The sequence below is a fragment of the Protopterus annectens genome, chromosome 1.part2 (assembly GCF_019279795.1).
Source record: "Protopterus annectens isolate FY-2018-M chromosome 1.part2, PAN1.0, whole genome shotgun sequence".
Lineage (NCBI taxonomy): Eukaryota > Metazoa > Chordata > Ceratodontiformes > Protopteridae > Protopterus > Protopterus annectens.
In genome coordinates, this window is record NC_056727.1 from 1223175914 (window position 1) to 1223198631 (window position 22718).

A 22718-nucleotide genomic window follows, 5' to 3' on the forward strand; every position below is an offset into this window, starting at 1 on the left:
TCAGGAAGTCATCAAAAGAAAAAAAGGAGTGTAGGAAGAAGTGGGAGACAGAAAAGACTGACCTGGCTAGGAAGGACTACTGGTTGCCTAACAAAGAAGCTAAGAAAGAAGGTGCAATAGCAAAGAATAAGGCATTGGTTCACTGTACCAACGTCTGGAATGTGACTCAGTAAGAGGAACAAAGAAACTATATCAGGTTGCAAGGCAAAGACAGAAAGATAAAGAAGATAGTCAGACACCCTTCATAAGGGATGCCAGCAACAACCTGCTCACCAGCCAGAGGACATCAAAGGCAGATGGAATGAGTATTTCCAGCAGCTAATAAATGAAGAAAACCCCACAGAAGCTGTACTGCCCCAGAAACAGCCTACAATGAGAGAAGAAGAGGAGCCCACCCTATAAGAAGTAAGAACAGCACTAAGGAAGATGAAGTCAGGGAAAGCAGCAGGCTCAGATGAGGTCACAGCAGATAGGGGAGAAATGGCTCCTGAGGGTACTAATATCAGTGTGGAGAGAAAGGCGTATCCCAGATGACTGTAGAATAAGCATACTCATGCCAGTGTTCAAGAACAAAGGGGACATTCACAACTGTGGGCAGTACAGAGACATCAAACTCCTATCACATTGCATGAAAGTTCTAGAGAGGGTGATTGATAAACAGAAATGCAGAGTAGTAGAATGTAAGATGGGAGATGAGCAGTTTGGATCCAGATCAGGATGCAGCACAACTGACCTGATGTTTGCATTGAGACAGATACTTAAGAAGAAGCTACAGATGAGGAGAGAGTCCAACTGGACATTCCTAGACTTGGAGAAAGCATATGATAAGGTCCCAAGAAAGGGCAGTACTGTGGTGGTTTGAAGTCCCAGAAACATTGGTAGAATTAGTGAAGGCTATGTACAAAAACCCAATGACTCAAGTACGGACTGTGTTCAGCCTCACAGAGGGGTTCCCACTGGGTGTGGGTGTACATCAGGGTTCAGCTCTAAGCCCACTGCTATTCATACTGATGATGGACTACATTAGCAAACAGGTTGGAGGGAATTGATCAACAAAGCTGCTGTATGCAGACGATGTGGCAGTACAGGCAGACTCTGAGCTAGAACTTCAGCAAAGGATAGGAGAATGGAATGCAAATCTGAGGGCACATGGAATCAAACTTAGCACATATAAGATGGTGGTCATGGCAGCAAATTGGGGAAATCAGAATAAGCTGAGAATAGAGATAGAACAGAAGATAGTGGAACAGCTAAACAGGTCAAGTATCTGGGAGGGGTGGTTGAGGAGAAGGGTAGTCTGAATGAAGAGTCAAAGCTAGAATCAGAGGGGCTGCAGCCAAGTGGCATGGAGTATCAGGTGTAGTCTATGACAGAAGAATGCCAAAGAAGCCAAAAATTAAGGTGTGCGAGACAGTGGTGTGACCAGTACTACTGCATGGTACAGAAACCTTGGCAGTAAAGGCAGAACAGTTGAAGAAGCTAGAGGTGATGGAAATGAAGTGCCTGAGAAAGGTAATAGGATGCACACTGCAGGACAGATGAAGAAATGAGGACATAAGAGCAGAAACCAAAGTAGCTTCAGTTGCAGAAAAGATCAAAGAGAACAGATTACGGTGGTTTGGGCACATGTGTAGAAAAGCAGAAGACAATCTGGTGAGGAAGATTTGGGACAGACATGAAGAAGGTAAGAGGAAGCGAGGAGATCCAGCAAAGAGGTGGATGGATTGTGTTAAAGAAGATCTGCGATATTCAGGCAGGAGTGTTGAAGAAGGCAGGCGTGTGGCACTGAATGGAGAGTGTTGGCAGCAGTTAACATGATACCCCGACCCCATGTAGAAAAAATGGGAAAAAGTGGGCTGATGATGATGATGATGAGTGTGTATGATCTGCCCTTGGTGAAACCAATCTGGATGGGATCCAGTGTTTGAAGGTTTTCTATGTCCTTATTAATCATTTTCATGATAATCCTTTCCATGGCATATGAGACTAGTCAGACTTATGGATCTGTAGTTCCCAGGGCCTTCAACACTCCCTGGGATCTACAGAATTATGGAGCTGCAGTTCCCAGGGTCTGTTGATGCCCCACCCTTGTGCAGACGGATGACTGTTACGGTTCTCCATTCATGTGGCACAACGTCTATGCTGAGGCTGTGGTTAAACAGTGACTCCAGTGGTCCCAATAAGTTGCATTTCAGGCTATTTACAAGGTATCATGGGATATTATCAGGGCCCATGATGCAGTATTTTGGGCCTAGTGAGAGTTTGGGGAGGGTTGTTGTTTGATGTTATTTCCTAGCGTGGGTGTTCAAGGGAAAGAAGGGGGTAAGACCGGAGCTGAATTTGTCAGTAAGCAGAGTTGCTATATTTTCTGGCTCCATGTAGGAGCCTCCATTTAGAATCAGCTCTACACATTACTGTGTGCTAAATTTGAGGTTTCAGACATAGCTAAAGAAACCCTTGTGGTTTTCCTTTGCCTGGGAGGTTATATTTTCCTTGAATCTGTTTTTTGTATACTTACTTTGCCCTCTTAGTTGTTTGTTTAAATTGATGAGAATATTTTTATCAAGTTGTGTGTAGCATTTCCTAATCTTGGCTATGACTTTTTTCTTTTGTTATGCAACCTTTTCATGTTTGGATTTCACCAGGGTGTTTTTTTTTTTCTTTTTGTGAGATGGTCTTGGGCTTATTTCTGATAGGCACAGCTCTCTCTCTCTCTCTCTCTCTCTCTGTGCATTTATTGATATGACTGTGCAGCTTTTCTGTGAGCAACTCTTCACTGACAGCTGTGTTCTTAGTGTTTGGGGTGGCTTGAAATTTTAACAGGTTATCACTTAGTAGTAGTAGAAAGTTTGACTTAAAATAGTTCCTGAATGTTATGAGGTTAGCTGGGATCACAGAATTGACTTTTTTTTTACAAAGGAGACAGCTTTCTAGTCTGGCCTTAGCAGAGAAGACAATACCCTGGGGGGTACTGGCATCCTCTCGTGTTTGTGAGTACCAGGTCAAGTAGGTGCGTACCCCTAGTGGGCATAAGGACTATCTTTTCCTAGGTATTTGTGTTTACAAAGTCCAGGAAACTCTTAACCATATTGATTTGGTAAAATATGTAATATATTCCCTACAGTTGTAATAAAGGATAACAAATTATTTAAGACCAATTTTGATTTCTTTGCAGGGGACCTTAGGTTTAAAAATTAAAAAAAAGCTCCTTGATAACTCTCTTTATGAGTTATAGAGGTTGTAGTGCAATTACATTTTAATATTGTTATGCATGTACACTTTGTTGGTTTATTCCATGGCTGTTACAGAGTCATAGATTCATAATTATTCCAAGGACATTTACACCCTGTCAGTGCCCACCCTCAAAGCACATCTCATTTCCCAAGAGGATGCTAGCAGTCAATCCTAGAATAAATTTGTGAATTGCCCATTGAGTCATCCAGATAATGTTTAAAGGAAGACAGTAAGTTGTACCACTTAATATGTAAGGGGAGTCTATTCCAGATCTTTTGGAGGTGTTGAGTATTAAACCTCTCCCTCCTCCATGTTTGGTTTATCTGTTGATGAAGATTTATGTCATTGGTTCTAATACTGGTGGAGCCAGTAGATTTGTGGAGATACAGAAAGTCCAAAACAACTGGGTCTCTTCGGCAGAATGAGTGAGACAGAAACATTCTCTTGATATCCTTTAAAACACTGAATAGAGGGGTAGAAATTCCAACATCCCATCATAACTGACGGACCTTTGGCTTTGGGTCTTTCTAATTGTTTGACATATTTAGAGTGATACATACCAAAGGGGACATTGTACTCAATAATTGGTCTATTCAATGCTGAGTATAAAGGAGTGACTGACACTTTAGAGCTTAAAGATCATTCTAAATGAAAATATTTCCTGACAAGCATTATTGCTTGATGGTCAAAAGAGAGGGAATTATCAACCCAAGTTCCTAGGTCCCTGACTACATTTTTATTTTGTAGTGGTGTGTTGTCTACATAGTACAATGGGGCAAGTGGTTGCCTACCAAACATGATGATACCACATTAATTAGCATTTCATTTGAGCCCATTTTTAGTGCACCAGGAGTATACCAGGAAAATTCGTGCTGGAGGTTTGGGTGCTAGAGGGAGACTTAACAATAATCTCCAGTTTGCAGTCATATCAAACTTTGCTAGCCAGAGGTCTTGGTTCTTTGATTGGATATCTCAGAAGTAATGCCAAAAAAGAAAGATCCCAGCACCAAGCCCTGAGGAATACCACTGGTCACTTTCTTCTAACTCGCACTCTGTGGGATCTGTCTTTCAGCCAGTTTGCTGTCCATCTTACCACACATGAATAATATTTTAATATATTTAGCTTCTGCATGATGCCAGCATGGGGAATGATGATTAAGGCCTTAGCCAAGACAAGATACACTATGCGTTCATAGGTTCATAGGTGTGTACTAGGCTAATGGCCCTGGAGCCTTTACAAGCCTAGCCCATACGATTACCCTGGCATCGTGCCACCTGACCTTAGTTCCCAGTGTCTCTGTCGAGTAAAGCCACTGGAGTGATCCCCGGGTGAATTTTCTATTTCCCATCCACTCATCAAGGTTTTTCTTGAAGAGGGCCAGTGAGGTGCTCTGCTTGACATGTATGGGAAGTCTGTTCCACAGCATGGGCAGTTTCTGGGTTATGAACCTGTCTCTCCAGCATGTTCTGTTGATTGTGGTAATGAGGTTGAGGTCTCTGGAGCATGTGGTGCAGAGGGACTGGGATTTCTTTAGATGTAGCATTTCTAGCAGAGCTGGGTCAGACATCACTTTGTAAGTCAAGTAGAGATCACCTCTAAGTAGGCAATATGAGACAGAGAATAGTTGGAGTTTTTTGAGTCTGTCCATATAGGACAAATGTTTAAGGCTTAGGATCCTCTTTGTGAGGTACTTTTGCAACTTCTCCAGTAGTTGCAAGAATTTAGTGAGGTACATGCCAAATGGGGCATTGTACTTAATGACTGGCCTAATGAGGGAAGAGTAGCGGGAGACAATGACTTCTTTCTTCCTGGATGCAAAACCCTTAGTAATGAGATGTGTCACATAGAAGAACTTTCTGAACACAGTGGCAATGTGGTGATCAAAAGAGAGGTTGCTGTCAACCTGTGTTCCCAGATCTGTTATAATACCTTCTGTGTTTATTGGACTACCATCGATGTGGTAATTCATGGGAACCAGGTTTTTCCCAAAAGGGATGATGACACATTTTTTGGCATTGAGCATAAGGCCATGGTTCAAACACCAGTCATTGGTCTCAGTGAGGCCTTTCTGTAGGATGTCAACATCACTGGGGGGGAGTTAATAATAGCTCTCAACTTGCAATCATCTGCAAACTTTGTCAGCCAGAGTCCCCTCGTATTGGCCTGGACTTCAGAGAAGTAGATACCAAACAGCAGAGGACCCAGGACTGAACTCTGTGGGACTCCACTTGTGACTTTTCGGCAGTCTGACTTGGAGTCAACTACTTTCATACTGTGGGTTCTACCTGTGAGCCATTTGAAACCCTCCTAGTGATATAGGGGTTGGTGCCTAGCTTAGTGAGTTTTTCTATGATTCCTGAGTGCGGAATGGTATCAAAGGCCTTGGCCACATCAAGGTAGGCTATATGAACCATCTTGCCTTCACCCACAGCTCAGGTGACTGACTCAAGGAAGTTGACCAAGTTGAGCAGGCATGATCTACCCTTCACAAAACCAAACTGTGTGGGATCCAGAGTTTGGAGATTCCCCGTATCCTTGTTTATTAGTTCCATGATGATGCATTCCATAGCTTTGCATATCAGACTTGCCAGGCTAATGGGGCGATAGTTCCCAGGGTCTATAGTCACTCCTCCTTTGTGGAGAGGGATGATTGTAGCAGTGCGCCATTTGGTAGGGACAAAGCCTGAGGTGAGGCTGTGATTGAACAGGGCACACAGGTGAAGTGCCAGTTCACTCTGTATTTCATGTAGAATACAGCCAGGGATATTGTCATGTCCCATGGAAGCTGTATTCTTGGCCTTGGACAGTGCTGTTTTAACTTCTGCAGCAGTAGTACTGGGTGCCTGGCAATCTACTGGTATTGTGACTGGTCTCTTAGTGGGGGTAAAGTTGGCACTAAATCTGTCAGCCAGTATATTGGCAATATCTGTTGGCTCGGTATAGGAGGTACCATTGTGCAGTAGCTCAGAGCAAATCTGAGTATTGCCGTGGAGATTCTTTACATAACTATAAAAGGCCTTATACTTGTGTTTACTATCTGCTGCAATTCTGTTTTCATAGCTAGCTTTAGAGGATTTGATGAAGGATCTCACCTTTTTGTTGAGGCTGATAACGGCGTTTTTCAAGTCTTGGGACTTCACCTTATTCCGTATCAGGTACTGCATGGTTACAGGTACTGCATGGTCACATTTTACAGACTTTGTAACCCTTACTAAAAAAAAATGTCAGATTCAGTTGATGGTATCTACCCTTCAAAAAATCAAACTGATCAGAATCAAGTTGAATAAACTTCTTGATCTCATGTTAATCTCATAGCTAATAAGGTCAGTTATAGTACATTTCATGGTTTGTAGATGAGGTGTATAAGACTGGCAGATCTGTAATTATCTGGTAGGATGTAAGGCCACTCTTAGATACCTCAAGGATGAAAGTGGATCTGAATTTGTTTGCAAGAATGTTGTTAATGCCATTTGGGTCAGAATAGGAGGCATAATTTTGAATAAATTCAGCTTAAAGTAGGGCATTTTTGCTCAGTTTTCTAAGATAGCTAAAGATGGAATTATAATTATCTTTGGCTAGATTTATTAATAATTATTACTATTAAATACTGTGCATTAGAAATGTGATGGAGATTTTATTTTTCACCTTAATTTGTTGTGTTCACTTTGATTTTTGTAATATTCATAAACCACCATAAAACTCTCATTCAGGCAGTCTAGGCAGTCACACTTTTTTGTAACCACTAGCAGGTCAGTATACTCTCAACTTTGTAATATTTGTGTATGTTTACTGGAAGAAGTATTTATGCAGCCTAAGAAAGTATGTCTTAAAAGTGTTATTATGCTAATGGGTTGACAATTTATTTCCAGATTTACGAAAATGAAGACAGCAACCAACATCTACATTTTCAATCTCGCACTAGCTGATGCCCTTGTGACAAGCACATTACCATTCCAGAGTGTGAACTATTTAATGGGGACTTGGCCATTTGGGGCAATGCCTTGCAAGGTTGTGATGTCCATAGACTATTACAACATGTTCACAAGTATCTTCACACTGACAACAATGAGTGTTGATCGATACATAGCAGTCTGCCACCCAGTCAAAGCCCTCGATTTCCGCACTCCAAGAAACGCTAAGATTGTCAATGTCTGCAACTGGATACTGTCTTCGGCAATAGGTTTGCCTGTGATGTTGATGGCAAACCTCAGTTATGACAAAGGTAAGTTTTATTTAGGTAGCTGTAAAAGTATCCTTAGCATTTCAGCAAATCATACGTTTCATGGACATATATAGCTTAATTCAATATGTGAAAAAAATCAAAGATGAATAAAAGGAAGAAATCTAAAAGAGTTGCATTCATAATGTATAAGGCATCCGGGAAGACAGTCAGATATACTAGCTAATATAAGGTAAAGGAATCATGGTAAGAAGTACGTACAGCAGCGTTCCATACTAAAAATAATCAGGCCTCAGAGGTTGTACACAGGAAAAATGCACATTAAGTCCTATAAATATATGTGACTCATAAGAAAAATACCATGAAGTGTAACCATCAGTATGAAAAGAAAATGGAGACTATACATACAGAGAGACAGGTAAAGCTTTATTTTTCCAAACAAATTCTAATGGCTAATGTTTTCAAATAGGATTATACCTTAGCAGATGCCCAGACTGTAACTTTTTTATGGACCACAGTCTTTTTATGTAACCAGCTATATCAACAAATACTAAGGACTTTTTTCTTTAATATCAAAAACAAGATTTTATATTGACACATTTGAGTAGTTTCTAATGTTTCTTTAGGTAGCTGTTTAAGTTACTACAGTGAATAAAGTGTCATGGTTTCTACAATGTACAATGAATGTTAGAAAACATTCCATCTTCCAAACTGATATGGTATATACTGTATAATTAAACCAAGGCACACATTTATGGCTTGCAAAGACAGAAGGGGTAAAAATAAAGCTAGTTTTAAGGAAGAAAAGTATATTAGATATGCGGGATTCATAAATGTGTTACTTATTGTACAAGTGACCTTAAACATAAAAAAAAACAGTTTGAGGTGTCTATCTTGAATGAAGAATCATATTTTTTCCTATGAAGCATTTATTATATCATGATGGCTAAAATGAGAAAAATTTTCATCAGCATCTTTTGGACCATACCCAAAAGAAGGAATTGAGCTGTGTAATTCATATTCTTTGCAGAAAGCATTAGGCTAAAGTGCCAATTTTTTAAAACTCTACACTGTATTGCTCATTCCCAAGGTAAACTATATAAATAAATATGTACAAGTACCTATCCATACCTTAGACCTCCTTCATTCACTTCCTTACTTCAATCAATTTCTATCCTCTGATTGTCTAAAATTGCCATAACCCAGTTTTTTTTTCTCACATCACATTGCAATTCCTGTTTGTTTTATACCAACTCACCTTTAATTTCTTCAGACTAGCTAAAATTTCTCTACATACTAAATCATTGTCACATAAGTTGTATCTATTTATAAGCAACATAGTCAAATTATGTCTAATTATGTGTAATTACTTCAACTGTAGATGTTTTTGTATTATTTCTGAAGATTGTACAATTACTGCTCTTAAAATGGCTTTGTAATACTTTGGAATTGTCCATAGGCCTCCACTTGAAATGGATACTTACCCAGTTGGATATCCCAGTAATCAAATGTCAATAAATACATAAATTGTATCCTATTCTTTTAAGATAAGTTTTATACTGACTGTAAGAGATAATACTTTAAACAGATATTTTCTTTTACATAAACTTTATATATTTCCTCTACTTTACATCAGTGCATTATCATGCAGTTCGTACATTGCAATATCTCAATGTGTTCATTATTTGTTCCAATATGCAAGAATATTTTCAATAATAATTGTTGAACTTAATCCTAAATGTTGAAGGCAAACACATCAAAACTGCATCTGATGTTTGTCTCCTGCAGGATTATGTACCTCCAGGGGTGTTTTGCAGAATCACAACATAGTATTGGAAGGGGCTTCACCCCACTCACAACTAGCATACACTTCCTCTGAGGTTGCACCATTTGTGAGAGAAGGTGACAAACCTGATGAAATTTTATTTTGATAATTTTGTCTAGAGGGTCAGTGCTGCAGTTTACTTTTCCTTATACTTTTAGTCAGCACTTCATGTACAAAGCCAGAGCTCTTTATTAGTATAACACTTAGCAGCATTTCAATGAAACACATTCATTCATTTTCTATTCTGAGTATATTGCTGCCTTTCTCAATGATCTGCAATATATAAAAGTTGGATAGAGCCCATAATCCACACTGCCGTTGCAGAGAAATTAAGGATGATGCCAAGAATACCCCATTTACAGATTCTATAAGGATGTCAGAAATTCAGTAGACCCCATTCTGTGCACCTTACTGGATACCTCTTCACACATTCTCTTGACCGGAGGCTTTTGGACACAGTATTTATTATAGTTTCTTCTGAACAGATTCATTTTTATATTTTTTATATTTAACATCAATGTAAATTCTTAATACATATGCATGCACTCCCAAAGGTGCACAATCAGTGTTATAAACATAATGCTTACAAGATAACCAAGGAAGCAAAATACAAAAATCTTCAAAATCAAGCATAAAATTTAATGCACACCTTCACATAGACTACATCTTGACTAGATGTCAGAATCTAATTTTCTTGATATCTGCCGACCACAGTGCACCACAAATCATAAATCTTGTCCTTCGTTTCTGTCTACCTAGGTTGCTAAAACTCTTCAATATACTTTATTTGCATTGCAGTATACTTTTCCTTTCCAACCTTTATCTATGACACTTTTGTCCCATCAACTTAAAATAACAGCTGGGTTCTCTCTTTGTCTCTTCAGTCTTATGTTTAAACCATACCCTAAATATCACAAATTTCCAGCTATGTAAAACATATTTATCAAATATCACCTCTCATTCTCAGATGAATCTCTTCCATAAATCCTTTGCCTCCACATGCTCCAAAAACTACACAGCATGTCAATAGTCCGTTCCCCTTTTCTTCAGCACTTTTTTCAACTATCTTCCAGGATTAGTTTAACTGTGCTGGGAATATAAACTAACAGTGGATTATAAGCATCTGCTGATTCCACACAATCAGGGCAGCTCTTCAACTGCTGGACCACAAACATACTCATTTTGAACAAACATGTCCTGTTACTTACTTCTCAGCTGGCGTGTATTTCATCTCTCTCTTGTACTGAAATCATACCTTCAGGCTTTGGTAAAGAAACTGGAGCTTGCATAGGTAGGATGAAGTGGAAAAAGAAGTGGAAGGAATTACCATGCAATACCTTCTGTGACATAAACTTTAGCACTCACCCCCATGTTTTACTGTATGCCAGCAGACATTCCCATATTGTCAGAGCAGTGGCTCTTTCAGCCATTCTTTACTTGGCATCTATTCAGGTAGAATAGAAAATCACATACTAATGATTTCAGTTTTAAAAATCTATGTATAAACATATACATTACACACATCATTCATAAAGAATCACATTAACATCCTTCTTGGGATATGACAACAAGGGGAGGTGAGGAAGTTGTTATCCGTTGTATTTTGAAACATGGCCAGGCACATGACAGGAAAAAAGTGAAGGTATAAAGGGGGTATTTTTATATGAAACATGGTCAGAGATTTAATAGTAGTGAAGGTGGGATGGAAGTTATGCTGTATTTGAAAAACATTGATTAAAGACATGTCAGCAAATGTGACAGGTATGATGGTTTGTTCATATTTTGGAGCATAATCTTGTACAAATTAGTGTGGGTGGGATGGTGTGCACAATGCTCCTTGTACAACAGCATACCTACTTGGCCTTGCTACATGTATCAGCCACTTAGTAGTTGAATCTTCAACCATGTTGCTGGGGGAAGAATAGAAGTGTTAGTTTATACATACAGCACTGTGCTTTCTGGTCCTTGGATCCAGGCTCAGAGCTCTCATTTGTGCAGTGTAGACAGAGGTTCCCTGCAACTCACAGGTGAATGTACTGCAGACATGAACCTTAACAACTGAAGTGGAATAGGACAGCACAGGAAATATTGCCTTTAGTTAGAGGAACTAGTCGGAGACACATTTATATTCCATATTCCTTAAAGCCTTGCTAATGACCTCTGGTTTCATAAAAAATGTTGCCCTTAAAGTTTTAGGTTATCTTCCATAAGTAGTCATTTTGAGAGTGGATTTGTTTTAGACTCCATGGTCCTTGTATGCTTAAAAAAGGTATTTGCCCGTCTTTTGACAAAGGTGCAATATCACATTCATAATGTTCAGGCATTGATTTCAGTTAAACATAATTACTCAAATCTACTGGAGGGATCATTGTTATGCCCCTCCAAAAGCTAGTTTTTATTCTCAAGTCCCTTTGTAACAGTGCTGAAGGTTGGGAAGGGCACCACCTTTGTCAGAAGTCTGTTTACTGTAATGGAAACACATGGTTTTATTATTAAATATACCTGAGCAATTTTCTGGTAATCATATTCCAAAAGGAACAGGAACCTTGTCCTAAAACCTCACTAAACTCTTACCTGAAAGAAAGCATCTGTTGAGATGAGAATCATTATTGTTTACTCTGCCTCAGTACATCACTAATGCTACCTGACAAACGTCATGAAGCATGTGCCCCTCCCCTTCTTTTTCATTCTGCTTTCCATGCGAAGGATAATCTCCAGTGGAGACAAAAACCTATTTTTCTTCTTACTATAAAAAGTCACCAATGTAAAAGGCTTAGAGAGAGAAAGTTATTAACGCTTGACTTGCCATCTGCAGTAAACAAACACCTAAGTGGTGTATTTTTATATTTTTTATAATGTACAAAAGCAGCAGTGGAAGTAGGAGATGGCTGATGAATTGATGTCTGATTCCCAGACACTAGCACCTGGCTTCTGAGTATCTTATTTTCTTTCAGGCAACTGAGATACAGGTCTGTTCCACTAACATCTGGTCTTTGGCTGCCATAACCACAATAGTCAGGAAATCACCTGCAAAGCCGTAGAAGATCACGTTGAATCTTTGAAACCAAAACTAGAACATATTCAGACACTTCTCCTGAAATGGATCCATGTTATATGAGGCCTGAGGTGGAGATGCCTTTTTCTCTCGCTTTGGAATGTTCCAGCTTCAGGCACCAATGTAACCAGTATACTGCTTCCTGTCCTGGGTCATTCATGCTGAAGTACTAAGATGGCACAGTGACCAGGAGATGTTAGAAGGACTTCAACTTTTAAAGTGGGTAACTCCAGCAGGTAGCAGAAGAGCAATTGTACTCAATACAAGAGGCATGGACCCCTCTGCCACTGATATCTTCCCTTCTAAACCATCTACTGTGGGCTCCTTAGTGTTAGTTTCATTATGAGAGAAAAATCCTCTGTCCTTTTCCTTGGAAGATTTTTCTTTAAGAAGATGTTTAGTCTTATTTGCAAATTAGTGACTGACAGAGAGTGAAAACCCTATCTGTTCTACCTAAAGTTTTACTTTTTCTTTGTTTTGTTTTGTTAAACCAAGCATAATATTCAGCTGTATGTATTTTGACTCTGTCCTAAATAGAAAAGGCACTGCCCACTAAAGGGACTGCTTTCAAAGCTTATGAATCTTGTGTGTTCTCTGCTGCCGCCTAAACTCCCATTTTTGTCTGAGCATATATGGAAAAAGTCTTATGTGCCAGTTTTCAGGAATCCAAGAGGAATCTAATGCTGTGGCTTTTATGAACTCTGCAGGCATGGCTCAGTGGAAAATCTGCAACTAGGAAATTCTTTATCGCTTTTTTTAACCACCTTGCATGTGTCATATTGATTCCCCCTGGCATCACCCACATGCTGGCATTGCAACAGAGATGGAAGTCATGATATGGAACATGCTTTTTGAATGAGGTTGGAGACCTGCTTGTGAGAAATAGAAACAATTTTGCAGAAGATCTGAAGAAACTAATTTAATCTTTCTGGGATATGGTACTGTGATAGATAAATATCCCAGTTAGTTACCTAAGTTATATAAGCCATTGTTAAGGAACCTGCCAACAGCAGAACAAAAATGCATTACATGTGATTTGCAGTCTTACTGTATACTAAAATCAGAACACTGAAGGCAAAAGACTGCATAAAAATCTAAGATTTGGGTGTCTTCTGCAGTGAGGTTTGAAAGAAGCCATGCAGTAGTGTTAAAGTCATGTAGCCCTTAATCAGGAAGGCTTATTTGGAATAAAGATGGGTATATAGTGATATTAACCCTTACTAGTAGGCTCCAGGGGCAAGTGGTCAAATGTATTTTAGATAGGGACGGGGTAGTGGTCAGATCAAGGTGGGAGAGCTCCATTTCATTCAGATCCTTAAATGGTTAGCTTTATGTTAATAACATGAAATGACAATCATTATGATTGTTACGCAGTTGGCTCAGTTGTAATAAGATGACTGGTTAGTATTTTATTATGTTTACAGTTATATAATGGCATTATGAGTAGGAAACCATAAAAGGGATGTTGCATCAAAATAACATTATAGCACCAAATGGATAGATAACAACTAACATCATTTTGATATATTTGAGTGTGGTTACTATTGTTTTATGCTTTAGTAAGCATTTATGACAGATAATAAACTAGATACTTAATAAGACAAAAATTGAAGCAAGCTGCTTTATCACAAAACTAAGTTCATGTTATTGTATTCCGGACTAGATAATTACAGTGTTAAAATTGAGAGTCTTTTTTTTCTTTAGTGTACCACTCAAACACATTCCATAATTCATCTGCATCCTAATGCTTTACTCCTATAGCCCTTCCCTTCTTATTGCTAACCATTTTGAAAATCAATAGAAAGTGTTCAGCAACCATTTTGAAAATCAATAGAAAGTGTTCAGCAACCATTTTGAAAATCAATAGAAAGTGTTCATCAAAAGGCACTATAGATGATGGTCATGAGTGAATATGATGCCACAGCAGCACTCGGGAATTTTGTCTTGGAATTTCACTAATATTATTATAAAACCATGAACAATGAATCTATACATAAATCAAGATAAAATAGAACATTTTTACTTCATATTGCCAAAGATCAAGACCTAGGAAAGCTAACTAAGCTAGCATAAATACTGACTTTGAGCAGTCATGTCAGGCAACAAACATTTCTGTTAGGGTACATTGTGCCCTGCTACCTCCAATGACTGCAGCATGAGATGATACCCAATTGTCCTGTGAATATCGGCCTGCTAAAAAAGATTATGCTAGTGTTAACACCTGGCCATGGTTATGCCCCACTGATAAATGAATTTGTGTAATGATGATCCATCTGATGTATATCAGATACTCCAGGAAATACCTAGAATATTGCAGTGCATTGAAAAAAAACTCAGGATCCCAAAGGGGCTACCTTAAAGACTGCATCCCAAATAAATAGACAGAGTCAAACTCTGCTACCTCAACATGAATCTATGTCAATCTTAAAGACTTTCAGTCTCTGTTGTTCTGAAAGAATTTGCAAAGTGGTTTCAAACCCAAGCTCAAAAACATTTTTTTCAGGCATGTGTTGAAAGAACTTAATGCTTTAACAAATTGTTGTACCTAGCAGCAATAAAATGGTCAATAATCATAACCCCCAAATGTAGACCTCAAGCATTCATCATATAGACTCTTGTAAGACAGAGTAAGATCACCCCAAACTAGAGAAGCTAGTATTTCTGTATTATTTCTATCTCGAGACTTATACAGGATCAGTAACACTTTGGAGTGCCTTGACATCACAGTTATAAAAATGATTGATATTATAAAATAATACCTCCAAATTATTATGGTAACTATGTCTTCAAACTCCAGGCCACTATCTATAATAACACCTAGGTCCTTACTATGGTTAGAAGTTAGCAACATTTGATTACTACTTAAATAAGTGTATTCTTTGTTTGACTGGCAAAATGTGCACCTATACATTTTTTTTTGGAAATGTAACTCCACTTGTCTGTGATTAAGGGTATAGCAGGTCCAAAATATCCTGTATTTCTGCATTGTTCACCCACATCGATCACTGTGTCATCTGCAAACATTGTTGTCCAAACAGTATCATTAGTTGATTGGCATGATACCCACATCTATATTAAAATGCAATGACCCCAATACAAGCAAACTTGCTGATCCCCTTGATTTCTGTCCCTCAGTGTAGAATAGTTGCTACATACTCTAACACTACTCTTACGATTCAGAAGCCATCTGGACATCCATTCGGTAGTACTAAGATTACACCTAAATCAGATAATGTCCAACACGTTATGGTAAGGTGCAGTACTAAAGGCTTTGATTTTGCTAGACCCAAATAAATAATATACAATGCCAGCCCATCACCAATGCCACCTATCAGACTGTTATAAAAGTATAGTAAATATGACAGGCATAACTATTTGCTCATACAGCCATGATGGAAGACATCCACTGCTTGCTTAAAATGATAAGAATTCTAACAAAAACTTATCAAAATATTTGTCTGTGATGCTTTAATTGCTTTACAATATATGCTTGTTTCATGTCACTATTTTTAGGAATTACTATAACAGTTGCTATTTTTTACTGATATTGGCATAATTTGATTTCAGACTTAATAGTGAGATATGGGATAATATATCCATTGATCTTACCTAAAAAAATATATGCATTTAGACCATCTGCAGCTTCTCATCTGATGGTATACAGTATATTTATTATTAGACATGTGGTGCCTCTGAGTAATATGTGTGGTGTAATAACTGACCCAGACATTCTGCCCAAAAAAAGAGGTGCAAAATATTTCAGTTAGCTTGCTACTATAGTCCTAAAAATATCATTCTCTACAGACAGTGTATATTGCTAGATGAATCAATGGATCTCACATGTTTATAGAATTTTTATTGCCTTTCATATAAAATGCATGTTTCTTTTCACAATCTGACCCAATCTTCTTTACTTTTTTAGCCATTGTATGCCTTTCTAAGTATCTAATACACGCCATTACCTTGACAACAGCCTCATGAGAAGCAACAAAGCCAGAGACTAAACAATCTACTGAAAGCACATTAAGCTATGACAGGCAATTGTAAAGTCAGAGCTGCAAATAGGAGGGCAAATAGGGTGGCTGTCCCAACCATAAGCCTTTAGGGAGCAAGACTGGCAGTCTGATGGGGCATGAGTGGAGTACCAACATTCATTTAAGAAGCCACAGGTGCCATCACTACTTCTTTAATGAATGTATTTAGTAAGCATAGCAAAGTGCTTATGCTAGCCCCTTGCTGCAGTTAGTAACACACTAAACTACTATAAACTGTTTGCAACAGTTCAGACACATGTCATTCTATTGATTGATTGATTGATTTGGTCTTCACTTTCTGGGATGAACTGTTTTATTGGTCCTCGGCTTTGGGCATCACCAGTTCTGAGGAGTGCTCAAGTCAACAAATAACCAAACTATGGTTCTGTTTAAAAATTTTAAATAAGAAACTTCCTTATTGTGATTAATAAGTCCTACCTGCTAAACATACACAGAATGGAGACCATAGTATAAGCACAGGAGTTGCAATGTGTCAGAGCTGAAGTTTTACTTAGGTAAGCCACTTGTGTAAGTTTCTGTAAAACCTCCTGATGACTCTACATTGCCTGAATCCATTGTTGAAAAAATATTGAATGTGTATTTAGTTAGTTAGTTAGTTCATTATTTATTCATTTATTTATGTTATTTTTTCCATTTGTTTACTGGGATAATCTGACTAGACAGCAAAGCTCCCTTTTAGCAGGGTCTGGGGAGAAAATCTCCAAAATACAAATCATAAGGTTACAATAAAAAACATAAAAGGGTAAGTTAGTAATATTAATGTTATAAAAATAGAATATAGTAGACTAAAAATATAAATAACAATACAGTAGTAGGCATAGTTAAAACAGATTAAGGCTGTGATAATAGGAGGTACTGCCAGCCATGCCAGGAGAAGTGGGGCAGTGGATGTATAATTTTGTAAATAATTGCATGTTATTTGTATATTAAACCAATTTGTACAGATGCTTCTGCTGAGAATGCATTTGTGAGATTTGCTTGTGTTAAAATTTTTCAACAGTGTGCCTGCTGGAAGGAAAAGAAATGTGCATGTATTGCTGTAACTGAATTAAATGTATATGTTTTAACAGGGTCTATATTATATTATCGCATACTTACAAAAACGAATGATAATTAATTGACTCCATGGAAGCGAAAGCTTACAACGTCGAAACCTCAGAACAGCGAAACATTAGACATCGCACTACATTGCCAAAAATGGCAAAGTAATGAATGCGGCCAAGTGAATTATTTCCCAGGGAAAAGAATTCACTGAAAAGCCGCTTCACCATTTTGCATTTTTGCTCTTTTCGGTTCGATCAAGACTCATTCGACAAACTGCATCTGTGATCTCGTAATAGGGAACCTTTTAACAGAGGACTAGAAGAGAAGAGGTTAATCTCAAACTTTAAATCTGAAATTAAATTACTTTATGGGTTAAGGAATAAAGATGTTATCCCACAGTTTTGAATGGAGCCAGCGACACAATATCTGTGCTAGAGATGTAGCTCCTGTAGGAAGAGTGAAATGATTTTATTGTTTAATGGCTTCCTGATGATCTCCAGATGCTTTAATAAAACTTAGCTAAAGGTCTAGTGTGTATTATAGCACATAGGTGCTAAACCCTGGCAGCTGCTAGTGATGAAAGATAGCGCGGGAAACAGAGTCAGATGACCAAATGTGTGTGATCTCATTCTGCAAGCCAGAAATAATATTTAGGTATTAGTAGGAGATTGCTCTCCACATTCTGTATTCTGTCTTGGATCTGATGCTCTTAGCATTCTGTATTCTGTCTTGGATCTGACAACAAGGACCACTCACCCACATCGTCTCGCCTTGAGGTAGTAAGTAACTTAACTAGGGAACAGTAATTTTTGTAGTCAGTCGGAATATATAGTGAGATTAGCTAAATACTGTTTTTCTATATCTGTATGAAACTTTCCATCGGTATTATTTTTAATATTTCCCATGACTAAAACTCTGGTGTTTACTGTAAATAGATATTTAGTATTTTCTTGTTCTTTTATTGTTTATTATTAAATATATTTAAGCTTCTCATTGTGGCTGGTCCTTTTAGAAGAATATTTAACATTTGAGAGTATTTGCATATACTTATTTGGTGATAACTCTGGCCACTCCTGAAAGCCTTGCTGTTTGGCCAACATTACCATTTGTATTAATATTAATTTCACTCAGTATAACTGGATACCCTTTTAAGAGCCTTCTAGTAACTGACTGGTGGCAGTGAAACTACCTTATAGTCTTGGCAAAATGTGGCATAGCTAGTAAATCTCTGCCAGCCTTTCCCAGGAGTGTGTGTGTGTGTGTGTGTGTGTGTGTGTGTGTGTGTGTGTGTGTGTGTGTGTGTGTGTGTGTGTGTGTGTGTGTGTGTGTGTGAAAATTAAATATCAAAGAGTGTGTATGTGTGTGAGCTACTTGAGCAGGGACAAGAAGCATTGGTTTCACAGAGAGGGTGCTGGAGGACTTGGTTTGGACACTAGACTGAGGACCTAACCCTCCAGTTGTGCCAGTGGGGAATCTTACTGGGGACCTAGGGAGAGACAGAGAGAAAAACTCAGACCCTGGGCTGAGTGTGTTCCCTGTGTGCTCTTAAGGGAAATTGTGTGTGATGCAGAGAGGTCTGCATCTGGAAATACTGAGTGTATCCATTTGTATTCCAAGTGAACATCCATCACTAGTGTCAGTGGTGAGGATTCAGGCTCCTTGATTACTGGTCCAGAGTGGAGATGTCACAATGAGGATTAGTTTAGAGTAAAATAGGAGATAAAAGGGAAGGTGAAAGTAAGATATATTATTGGTGTAGTAGAGGTAGCAAATAATTGAAAAAAATAAAATGCTAATGAAGTTGAAGTTAAAGAAAGTAGTATTTGTTCTGAGTAAGTTATGTTATTATATAGTGATGTTGCAGAAGTTGTAGTATATAGGAGGAAATGAATGGAGGAATATGAGATATTTTGAATCCTACTATTCCATTATATTGCACTATACATATTTTATGGCAAAAGGAGACAAAAAATCTGTGTTTTCTTCTTTACATCTTTTACATGACATTTTACTATCTACCCAATGCCTTTTAAATGTTTGCATGGATTCTGTCTCCACCAGGCATTCAGTTAGTCCAATCTATGGATCCATAACCTTCTCTGCAAAGAAAATCCAAGGAGTTGATCATTACAATTTGCTGCCTAAGTCTACCATTCCCCATCACTACTGTACATAACAATTCCTTCACATCTTCTGACATGACCTTGTGCATCTATGTCATGTCCTACCCACATCTTTTCTGATTTGTAGTGAGAAGAGTTTTACCTCGTATACTCTCTCTTACTACCCCCTTCCCTTCATCTTATATACTCTGTGGGTGGTTTTGATCTGTACTCCTTCCAGCAACGTGATATCCCTCTTCCTTGTATAGCCTCCAGAACTACACACAGTACTCAAGGTATGGCCTGACTAGAGACAGACATAGTAGGAACATTGCTTCTTTGTTTCTGGAGCCTAAAATCCTGAAGATACACATTATTATTCTGCTGCTTGCTGACACCTCCCAATCACTTTGTTCCTATTGTCCAGACATAGGAGTCAACATCACTGCCAGAAACATTTTTCTGCCCTAATGCCATCATTTGTATTCTTTGCATTGATACATCACACAAAATTACCATTCAGAGCCATAAATGGTTCATTTACCAGCCAGTACAGGTCCCTAGTTTAGTGCCTGAACCCCCTCAGCTCTTCAGGAGCAAAAAAGGACTTTCCTGTAACAAACCAGTTGCTGCAATTGCAGCTATTATCTTACTAGAGATATATCCATGCCCCCCTAGGCTCCACCGATCAAGAGCAAGAAAAAAAGGGAACTTTGCTATAGTAAGCTGATTACATTGCATTACAGACATTTCCTCCCAGTTATTCCATTGAGGAGCAAAGCAAAGACTTAACCCTAGAGGGCATTATTGTGCTTAGAGAATGAGCTACCTGTTGAACTGTTTTATATGTTTTATTTTTGTTTTTTGTTTTAATTACTCTCTCTCTCTTAATATATATATATATATATATATATATATATATATATATATATATATATATATCTATAGATCCACTTTTTAATTTCGAAAGCCCAAAATCTCTACTTTCAAAATACCGATCCCAGAAAGTCGAGATTTTGGAATCTCAAAATTAAAAAGTGAAAAAATAAATAAATAAATAAATAACACAACTAAAATAAGCCCCCCTGCACCCCCCACATACCCCCTACTTAAATATACCAACTCCAACTTCGCCGTACATTGAAGAGAATGGTAATGCTCCTGTTCCACTTACCATTCTCTTTACTGTAGCGCGATCTCGGAGATGGTGTATTTAGGTTGCAGGGGGTGTGTTTTAGTTGATTTTTTTTTTTCACTTTTTAATTTTGAGATTCCAAAATCTCGATGTTTTGAGTTCATTATTTCAAAACTCAGGATTTTGGGCTTTCAAAATTAAAAAGTGGACTCACATATATATATATATATATATATATATATATATATATATATGTGTGTGGGTGTGTGTGTGTGTGTGTGTGTGTGTGTGTGTGTGTGTGTGTGTGTGTGTGTATATATATATATATATATATATATATATATATATATATATATATATATGTATAGATCACTGTCACTTCACCGACAGCTCAAATCTCCAAAAATGATATGGCCGAGACCATATCGCCGAAGATTTGAATTGCCAAAAAAGTGATAAAAACACCGAACAACTTACCTGTACATTTTTGCAGTGGGGCAAGCCCCCCCTGCACCCCCTCACACCCCCTACAACTTAAATATATTACTCCTTGATCACACTACAGTGAGGAAAATGGCAAATCCCAGGTTCCACACTGCAAGGCGATCCCAATACACAATTGTCGGCAATTCAAATCTTCGGCAATATGGTCTCGGCCATATCTTCTTTGGAGATTTGAACTTTTGACAATGTAATAGGGACCCATATATGTATATATATATATATATATATATATATATATATATATATATATATATATATGTGTGTGTATGTGTGTGTGTGTGTAGATATATATATATATTTTTTTTAATGTAAAATAGTTCCTCCACTTGATGTTTCAAGCTTGCTGTAGCATATGTAACTATTGTTGGAGGAAGTATTTTACATCCAAAATATACACATTTAATGTCTACATACACAGACACACGCACACACACACACACACATACACACACACACACACACACACACACACACACATATTCAGAAGATGTGTACCTTTAAAACACACATAATTAAACTTAGTTAATAATGCCAGCCATTAAAAGTTTCATACTTCCATACCTCTCAGCTGTTCAGATTTTCACAGATTGTCTAGATGTTTTGCTTCATTTGTTTTTTTTTTTTGTTGGTCTGTTCTTCATAAAATTTGAGGTTTGCTGGGAAATCATAGGGGGCTGAAGTCACTAAGTAAAGACTTACATTTCAATTTCAGACTTCATATCCTGAAAAACGCATGGCAAAATAAATCCTGTTATTATAGCAACTTCCTAATTTTATAAGATTAATATCTAAAATCTGTCCCTAGTTTTACCCCCACCCCCATTATTTTAAGCTTTGTCCAGATTTTTAGAACTAAAAGGTTGGCAGTATGCATACCTCTTCATTTTTAATGAAGCTGAGTAATTGGACTGCCCGTTGCAGCCACTGCTGAATAATTTTCTCTCTATCACTCTCATTCTTACTTCCATTTTCATGCTCACAGATAGAAACATACACAAACACGCTTTTCTGTTTTTTTTTTTGTTATCCTTTTGTTGTAATTTTCGACTCGTTAAACAGCAAAAGTGCTGTTTGGTGAGTGTAAATAATGGTGGTTGTTGGTATTTTAATTGTCCAAGCTCCATGGCAGCTAATATGTTGCTGTGAAGTGTTGGACTTGTTTTCCAGCAGGCATTACCTGTGCTTTAACACTCTGCTGGAGAATGTCCGTTCTCCAGTCAGACTGGTGATGTACAGGTTGCCCTTTCTCTAACTATGAACTATTACTTTCAATTTCAACACCTTCGGGTTATTTTACTACCCTTTGTTGGCTAGTCGGATATGAATATTCACACCTCTCAACTTATTTATTCAAGAATTCAGAAAAAAAATCAAAAATAATTGAAGGACAGACATTCAAAATCAGAAACAATATTTAAATACTGCTATAATGCACGTCAGAAGTTAACAGAGCAGCAGGCATGACATTAATGGGCATTCTTTAAACAACAGGCAGTATGGAACTGCACCAAATGCCATTACTGACTGACCATAATCCTCAGTGATTTACCACAAATTAAAAAGTATTATGACAGGGAAAAAAT

At 37.9% G+C, this 22718-nt stretch overlaps 1 protein-coding gene across 1 annotated transcript in view; it reads left to right on the forward strand.

Moving 5' to 3' along the window:
- Window positions 1–22718, forward strand: part of OPRM1 (opioid receptor mu 1) — a 520850-nt gene that overhangs the window by 491036 nt on the left and 7096 nt on the right. Inside the window, exon 2 of the mRNA XM_044060082.1 lies at window positions 7105–7457. Coding sequence (XP_043916017.1) covers window positions 7105–7457 — 353 coding nt within the window. The remainder of the gene's footprint in view (window positions 1–7104; window positions 7458–22718) is intronic.